Source organism: Entamoeba dispar, genomic scaffold (assembly GCF_000209125.1).
Source record: "Entamoeba dispar SAW760 scf_1105229458651 genomic scaffold, whole genome shotgun sequence".
Taxonomy (NCBI): Eukaryota; Evosea; order Mastigamoebida; family Endamoebidae; genus Entamoeba; species Entamoeba dispar.
The window spans coordinates 1-7,766 of NW_001853299.1; the positions used below are offsets into that span (position 1 = coordinate 1).

The 7,766-nt window shown below is 21.9% G+C and overlaps 5 protein-coding genes across 5 annotated transcripts, besides 19 other annotated features; 3 read left to right on the plus strand and 2 right to left on the minus strand.

Annotated features, from left to right (window-relative positions):
• The first annotated feature begins 23 nt into the window (after window positions 1-23).
• Window positions 24-186: a microsatellite.
• A 7-nt stretch (window positions 187-193) lies between these two features.
• Window positions 194-322: a microsatellite.
• A 13-nt stretch (window positions 323-335) lies between these two features.
• Window positions 336-443: a sequence feature (AT_rich).
• A 43-nt stretch (window positions 444-486) lies between these two features.
• Window positions 487-595: a microsatellite.
• Window positions 596-834: 239 nt separating this feature from the next.
• Window positions 835-1,022: a microsatellite.
• Window positions 1,023-1,037: 15 nt separating this feature from the next.
• Window positions 1,038-1,082: a microsatellite.
• A 1-nt stretch (window position 1,083) lies between these two features.
• Window positions 1,084-1,114: a sequence feature (AT_rich).
• Window positions 1,115-1,134: 20 nt separating this feature from the next.
• On the plus strand, window positions 1,135-1,974 carry EDI_008970 (uncharacterized protein; the record flags this gene model as incomplete). The annotated part of the gene is made up of 1 exon (XM_001734809.1): window positions 1,135-1,974. One exon carries the CDS (start codon window positions 1,135-1,137, stop codon window positions 1,972-1,974), a length of 840 nt encoding a protein of 279 aa, XP_001734861.1.
• A 43-nt stretch (window positions 1,975-2,017) lies between these two features.
• Window positions 2,018-2,111: a microsatellite.
• Window positions 2,112-2,161: 50 nt separating this feature from the next.
• EDI_008980 (40S ribosomal protein S31, putative) lies at window positions 2,162-2,581 on the plus strand (the record flags this gene model as incomplete). The annotated part of the gene is made up of 1 exon (XM_001734810.1): window positions 2,162-2,581. One exon carries the CDS (start codon window positions 2,162-2,164, stop codon window positions 2,579-2,581), a length of 420 nt encoding a protein of 139 aa, XP_001734862.1.
• A 17-nt stretch (window positions 2,582-2,598) lies between these two features.
• Window positions 2,599-2,730: a sequence feature (AT_rich).
• A 163-nt stretch (window positions 2,731-2,893) lies between these two features.
• Window positions 2,894-2,956: a sequence feature (AT_rich).
• Window positions 2,957-3,050: 94 nt separating this feature from the next.
• Window positions 3,051-5,582, plus strand: EDI_008990 (importin subunit beta-1, putative; the record flags this gene model as incomplete). The annotated part of the gene is made up of 1 exon (XM_001734811.1): window positions 3,051-5,582. One exon carries the CDS (start codon window positions 3,051-3,053, stop codon window positions 5,580-5,582), a length of 2,532 nt encoding a protein of 843 aa, XP_001734863.1.
• Window positions 4,211-4,238: a sequence feature (AT_rich).
• Window positions 4,604-4,652: a sequence feature (AT_rich).
• Window positions 5,548-5,576: a sequence feature (AT_rich).
• A 10-nt stretch (window positions 5,583-5,592) lies between the features above and the next one.
• Window positions 5,593-5,646: a microsatellite.
• On the minus strand, window positions 5,643-6,962 carry EDI_009000 (uncharacterized protein; the record flags this gene model as incomplete). Its single annotated transcript, XM_001734812.1, has 1 exon — window positions 5,643-6,962. One exon carries the CDS (start codon window positions 6,960-6,962, stop codon window positions 5,643-5,645), a length of 1,320 nt encoding a protein of 439 aa, XP_001734864.1.
• Window positions 6,762-6,789: a sequence feature (AT_rich).
• Window positions 6,915-7,010: a microsatellite.
• A 30-nt stretch (window positions 7,011-7,040) lies between these two features.
• EDI_009010 (uncharacterized protein) lies at window positions 7,041-7,535 on the minus strand (the record flags this gene model as incomplete). Its single annotated transcript, XM_001734813.1, has 1 exon — window positions 7,041-7,535. One exon carries the CDS (start codon window positions 7,533-7,535, stop codon window positions 7,041-7,043), a length of 495 nt encoding a protein of 164 aa, XP_001734865.1.
• A 27-nt stretch (window positions 7,536-7,562) lies between these two features.
• Window positions 7,563-7,585: a sequence feature (AT_rich).
• Window positions 7,586-7,687: 102 nt separating this feature from the next.
• Window positions 7,688-7,765: a sequence feature (AT_rich).
• Window position 7,766: part of a repeat region that runs on past the window's edge.

The following is a 7,766-nucleotide window of genomic DNA, read 5'->3' on the forward strand; positions in this document are numbered from 1 at the left end:
TAATAAGAATTAATATATATTATAAATAGAAGAAAATGATATAAGAAAAATGAAGAAAATGAATAAGAAATAAAATTTAAAGAAATTTTATAAAATAAGTGATAAAAGAATTAAAAAAAAAAATGAAAAAATGAAATATATTTATTGAAACAAAATAAGAATGAATTATCTATAATAATGAAATAATAAATTTAATAAAATAATAAAATAATAAATTTAATGAAATTAATAAATTGAAATTAAATAAAATAAAGAATTATTTAATAAAATAGATTAAAAATAAAATGATAATAAAATAACAATATAAAATAATAAAGAATAACAATATAAAAAGGAATTATTATAAATAATTAAAAATAATCGAAGAAAAAAGTAGAAATGAATTAATTAAGAAAATATTAATTATATAAAATAATACTTCTGAATTAATATATATTTATAATGATAAACTAACAACAAGTGAAATATATATCATTAAAATGTAATATAAATAAGAATATATAAAATGATAAATAAGAATTAATAAATAAATATATAATTAGAATAATCAATATAAAATATAATAAATAAAGAAAAAATAAAGAAGAAAAATAAAATTAATAATCAACAAAAATGAAATAATTAGAAATCAAAAGAAGAATATAACGAATGAAGAATGTATTGAAACATGAAGTAATTAATAAAAGTTAATATTTCATAAACAACAAGATATTTTATAGAAGATAAGATAAATGATAAAATGAAATGATAAAAAGATGAATCTAATATTTAATAAGAAAGTAGAAATAGATAGAAATCACTGAAATAAAACAATAGAAATCAATAAAGTAAATTATAAATAATATCAGTAATAAATAAATTAGTTAATAAACAAATAGTAAGAATAAACAAAGAATAAAGTATTATAAAACAATATGAAATAATGATAAAAGATATAATAATTAAAAACATGAAAGACATAATAAAATAATAATAACAAAATCATACAAATAGGTTAATACAGAAATATAGCAAATAAATAACAAATGAAAGAGAATAAATAAAAATAACAAATAAACAAAAAGAAGAAAAATCAAAATAAAGTTTTTTATTAATTTTAATTATGAAATAATTTCAAAATCTTACTTTGTTATTATGAAAACTTTGATAGCTGTAGGTGGTAGTATTCTTATAGGGGGAATCACTTATCTCATATCGTTTAAATCAAGTGAAAAAGAACGTGAGTATTTTGAAATCAAAAATGGTCAATCAACACAAACAATACAACTATTTGGAGCATTGACGAGAAAAAGTCAAGAACTATGTGTTGATCTCTTTAACCAATCTATTCCTTTAATTTCTCAATGTTTTGTTCTAGAAATTACAACAAAAGAATTAAATAAACAACAAAAAATGTATCAAATTCAATGTATTGTTGAAAAGAAAATCTCAGAATGGTTTGCACGTTCAATAAGTTCAGCACTGATTTCTTTATCAACACATTTAGGTATTGTACTAAATAAAAGAGACTCAATACTACAAGAAACTTCGATTCAAACAATTATCACTGAACCCTCAAAAAGAGTTAAAGAATATTGTGAGACTATATTTTTGCTTGTTCAATCATTACATATGAATGCCTTTGCTAAGGTCAAAGAAATTAATCTCAATGATTTGTTGAAAACTCTACAACAAAATCTTTTAATTGAAATGATTTCGTTTATTCAAAAAAGTATTAAAAAGAGAATAGAAACTAAAGATCAGGAAGCATTACTTGACGATCTTCATATTGACTCTTTTGTTAAAATACTTATTAAATACCATACTACACAATTAAATAATATTCTTTTGAAACAAAAAGAAACAATCACTAACGATCTTTTAATATGTCAATTTGTTACTAAATGTAATGTAATAATCCAAACACTTCCAATTACACCAGAATTCTTTATGTGTGATGAGATGAATCAAAAGTTATTTGAATTTTTTCAATAATGTTATTTAGAAAATCAATTGTGTTATTTTAAATTATAATTTTAAGAAAAATAATAATAAAAATATAAGAAAAAAATAGTAAAAATATAAAAAAGTAAAATCCCGAAAAAATAGGTAAAAAAAGAAGAAAAGATAAACCCTGATTTTTTAATAAGAACTGAACATCAAAAAAAGAAACAGTCCACTTATGCAAATAATTGTTAAGAGACTTTCTGGTAAAGTAGAAGCTGTTACTGTTTCTGAGAACGAAACTGCTGGTATGCTTATGAATAGACTTAGCTGTGGTAAACTCCTTGCAGGATGTAGAATTCTTGGATGTAATGAAATTATTGTTGACTCAACACTCTTCGAAATGGGTGGACTTGAAGGAGGTAAAAACAAGAAATCAAAGAAGAAGGATACCTCAAAACCAAAACACAAGAAACATGTTAATAAGAAAGTCAAACTCGCATGTTTAACTCATTATAATGTTACTAGTGCTGGTAAAGTTGAAAGATTAAGAAAATGCTGTGCTAATAAGAAATGTGGAGTAGCTTGTTTCCTTGCTCAACACAAAGACAGACTTACTTGTGGTAAATGTCATACTCATATTCCAAAGACCAATTGAGTAACTTGATGATTTACTTTTTTTTAAATTTTTAAGAATAAATAAATAATAATAATCTTTTTCTTTATTTCTTTAAAAAGTATATTAATTTATTTTACTTTTTTATATAAAAAAACCCTTTTTCTTTTTAAAAATTAATATTTTTAATTGGTTTATGTTTTAGTTTGTTCTTTGAGAAAATAAGAAAGTATGGAAAAAGGATTGTCAATCCTTTCAATCTTTCAAATATTCAACAAAGGGAATCCTATCTTATTTTTGACTAAATAAACCTTCATCCATAAATTGAATATTAGAAATATCCATCTATCATTGTTTTAAAATAAATAACATTATTAAGTTCTTTTAATAAAAAAGTTTTATTTTTTTTTTTTTATTCATTGAAATGTATTAATATTACTTGTTACTCCAATAAGTTTTTCATTAAAGAGATAATTAGGGTTCTTCTATATGAACTAATTAACATTGTTTTATGTCTTTAAGTCAAGTACTCATTCAATTAATTATAGGTCAACAAAATCAACAAACAGCATCCCAAATTAATGAATTATCTAATCGGCCATTATCAGAAATTCTTCCACCAGTAATAGACTTATTACAAGACCCTAAAGTTATTCAAAATCCACCAACATTAATGAAAATTTTAATTTTTATGAAAAATTGTCTTACAGCTAAAGATCCTGAAAAAGCATCAAATAAAAAAGCACAATGGAATACATTTACTATTGATATTAAAAATGGAATTCATGGAGTTCTTTTTAATCTTCTTAATTCAGTAGATTCACAAGTTCATTCTATTTTAAGTGAAGTTATTGCTATTATTGCATCATATGATATTCCAATGTCACAATGGAGTGATTTAATAGAAGTTTTAACGAATGAATCATTTTCAATAACTATACAAAAAGCATGTCTTAATATTTGTTCATTATTATTTGAAAAGATTGATGAATATAAAATGACAGTATATTTAACTAAAATTTTACCAAGATTTGTTAGTGATATTAATAATGAACATCTTTATGAAATAAGATTAAATGGAATTAAAAATTTATTAAGTCATTATCGATCATTTTCTTTTAATAATTTTGATGTTCTTTTTGATATTGTTGTTGATTTATCTAAAACAAATATTAGTGAAAATGCATTAACTATTAGATTAGAAACTCTTTCAATTGTTATAGAAAATTTATATGAAAAACTTCTTGGTCAAAATGATAGATTATGTAATTTTCTTATTAATATAGTTGAAAAATATGGATCAAGTGAAGATATTGTAAAAAAAGTATATGATGTTTGGTGTACTATTGGTAGAGTTGAAAGTGATACTGTTAAAATAAGAAAATCACAAAATATATTAATTACTTCTATAAGTAGATTATATCCTCAAATTATTAGAGTTATTAATGGATTTGCTAAAGAAGTAGTTCAAGAAGATGATGATGAAGGAGAAGATCAAAATAGTGTTATTTATGTTTCACAAGAAATTATTACTTATATGACTATGGTAGCACATGATCCATTTTCATCTAATGTATTAAATTCTATTACACAATCATTAAATGAAAATCAATTAGCACAACAATATATTTCATTAATGTTATTTGGAGCTATTCTTGAAGGAGGATGTTCATTAAAAAATTTAATAATTCAAAATATTCCAAGTATAGTTCAAATTTATTCTAATTCTCAAAATGGTTTAATTAAAATGGCAGCTTCTAAAGCATTAATTAAAGTATTAAAAATGATGCCACAATTATTAAATGGACAAATTATTAATCAATTAATTACTACTGCACTTAATATTATTTCAAGTAATAATAAATCATATATTATTTCATCATGTTTATTGATTGGATATATATATAAAACAGTTGAAGAAGGAAATTCATTAACATCTAGTGTAAATCAAGTTCATTCAACATTAATTAAATTAGTACAAATGAATGATGAATTAATTCAAAGAACATCACTTCAATCATTAAAAAGAATTGTTGGAAATTTATATAAAGTAAATGCTAAACCATTAATATTAAATACATTTAATTCAATTATTCAATTTATTCAAATTTTACAACAAAGAGGTAATATGAAAGCTATTTCTATTTGTATACAAATTATGGGAGATTGTATTGATGAATTAACTGAAGAAATACAATCAAATTCAAATACTATTAATCTTCAACAAACAATGAATATTTTAATTAGTTATTTAGCTAATACAGATACATTTGATTCTTCAATGAAAGCAATAGTTACAGTATCATCAGTATTAGCAGAACAATTCCAAATATTTACAGGACCAGTTGTAGAAAAATTATTAATTACTTTAAAAGAAGTTAATCAATCAGAAATGATTAAAGAAAGTTGTATTACTATAGAACAATTATCTCTTGCAATTAAATCAGCAATGTTACCTTATGTAGAACAATTATTAACACAATTATTTAATAATTTACAATCAAATCAACTTAATTTTAAAGTTAAATTTACTATTATTAAAGCCATTTCTGGTTTAGCTATTGGAATTGGTTTTAATAAATTTTCAAGATATACACCAATAATATTAAATGCATTAGGTCAAATTACTAAAAATCTTCTTGGATTAAAATTAGATCTTTATAATGAAGATGGTGCAGAATTCTTTGAAAGTATGATGGAATCTATTCTTATTTGTTATTCTAGATTATATAAAGGATCAGATCAATCTATAATTAATTTTATTGATATTCCAATTAATTTAACATTAAATATTCATCAAATAATATGTAGTGGTAGTGGATATGTAAATACTGATATTATTTATAGTGCTGTTTGTGCATTTTATGATACAATTGTATCATTACCTTTTATTTGTCAAAATCAAGAATCATTTAAAAAAATATTCACTCCATCTGTTCTTGAAATTATTCATTCATGTGATTCAAATACTGAAGAAGAAGATTTAAGAATTAATGTTGATTCTTTAGTTAATAAATTAAAGAAATTAAATATTTTTCAATGATTGATAACAAAAATTAATTTAATTCTTTTTTATTTAAATTTAAATTTTATTCAATTAAATTTAAAAATTAAAATGATATTCATTAATAATTTTATCAATATCTCCATATTTAATAGAATCACCTAATATTGAAATTTCTATTGATTTAATTTCAATAAAAAGATTATTTATTGGTGTTTTTTCTATTACTTTTTTATTTAATTGTATAACACCAATATAATAATTCTCAACAACTTTACAAAGTTCTTCAATTCTTATTTTTAATTGAACTAAACAATTTTCATAAGGACTTTCTATAATTTCTTCTTCTTTCTTTTCTTCTGGTATACAAATAGAAATATCAACTAAGTTAGAATAACGTTTTGCTAATAAAATACATTCTTTAATAACTCCTGTAATTTGATATGCAACAATTCCACTATAACTTCCACATCCCCATAATGGTGTTGATATACCAATATCTTCTTTTCTTTGAACTACAAAACATTGATCTCTAACACTATTTAATTCTATTTCAATCATTTCTTTATTAAGAATTAAAATTTCAAGTATTCTACCAAATGAACAAATAAAATCAACTACTGTTGCATCTGTTTGGATTTGATAAATTCCTTTATTTTCTTTTTCTTTTATTTCTCTGAATAGTTTTTTAGTTAAATTAACTAATCTTGATGGTCCTTTCATAGTAAATTGTTTAAAAAATGAAGATTCTACTGGTTGTGTTATTTTGTTATTTGCAATTAACCCAAAAAATACTCCAAGAACTAATGCATTAAAACAATTCCATATTTTAATATTTCCATTAATAATTGTTAAAATATTCATTTCATTTCCTTCTAAAAATGCTTTATATTCAGGAATTTTCATTTTAATAGGTTTAATTTGTAATTTCTCAAATACTTCAAATGTCATCTTTTTTTCATTATTATAAAGAACTTCTCCTTCTCCAATAAGTACTTTTCCTATAGCAGCAATATGATATGTATTGTTACAAATACTTCTTTTTGTTTTTAATGGAATAATTGGAAGAATATCTTTTTGATATAGTTCTTGAAGAAGTTTAATAGTTTCATATTGTACTGGAGTATTTCCTCTACAAATCGCATTCATTTTTAATAATAAAATACCTCTTGTTTTAAATGGAGAAAGTATTTCTTCAGAACATCCATCTAATTGTTCATTAAATTTTTCTAAAATATTAATATTTGTATCTTCTGATATTTGAGGAATACTTTCTAAACATGTTGGATGAAGATATATCTGATGTGATTTTTTACATCCCTTAATAAGATATTGAGGTGTCATTGTAAACCCATCTATTAAATATACAAATTCTTCTTCTTTATTTTCTTCTAAATCTTTATTTATTTGCTTTTTCATTTTATTTATTTTTTAGTTTTTTTTTTTTTATCCTTTTTTTGTTTATTTCAAAACTTTCTTTATTAAATGAAATTCAATTTAAATCTGTTGTTCAACAGAAACAAAAACAACATTATTCTCTTGTACTACCCCAATAAATGAAATATCATTTTCTTTATTTATTTCATTTGGTGTAAAGACACTCTCAATAATTCTTTGTTTTGAGTTAACAACCTTCAACACTTGTTCTTTATTATTGACACCACAAATGGCTATTAATTCATCATTGATAGGACGTACTTTATAACCATTTTCAATAAGATGTTTGTATACAATAACTTTTGAATTCCAAAATACCCTTAACTCATCTTGTCCTTGAGCTCTTCCCATTTGGACTAAAGCAGCAGCAATGTCTTTGTTAATGCACTGGGGTTTAAAGATAATAGTTTTGATTGTTTTAAATTTACTTTCAGAAACTAGTTTCTGTAATAATTTTCCTTTCATGTTTGTGACTTTATAGCAATCCTCATCAACTTTTGTTAATGTACATTGATGGAAAACAACTTGTTGTTTACTTTCCTTTTGTCTTTTCATTCAAAGTGGTATTGGATAGTTCATCAGTAATAAATATATATATTAAAAAAGAACAACTCAGACTCAAATGAAAGTTGAAATCACTGGAAACTATAAAAGAATCCTACTTAAGATAACGCAGTAAAGTCATCATTGTCATTATTTGTCATTTCTTTAATAATAATAATATGTATAATAATTATAATTAATTATTATGGTTTTATTTAAAATGAATATTAAATAAAATAATAA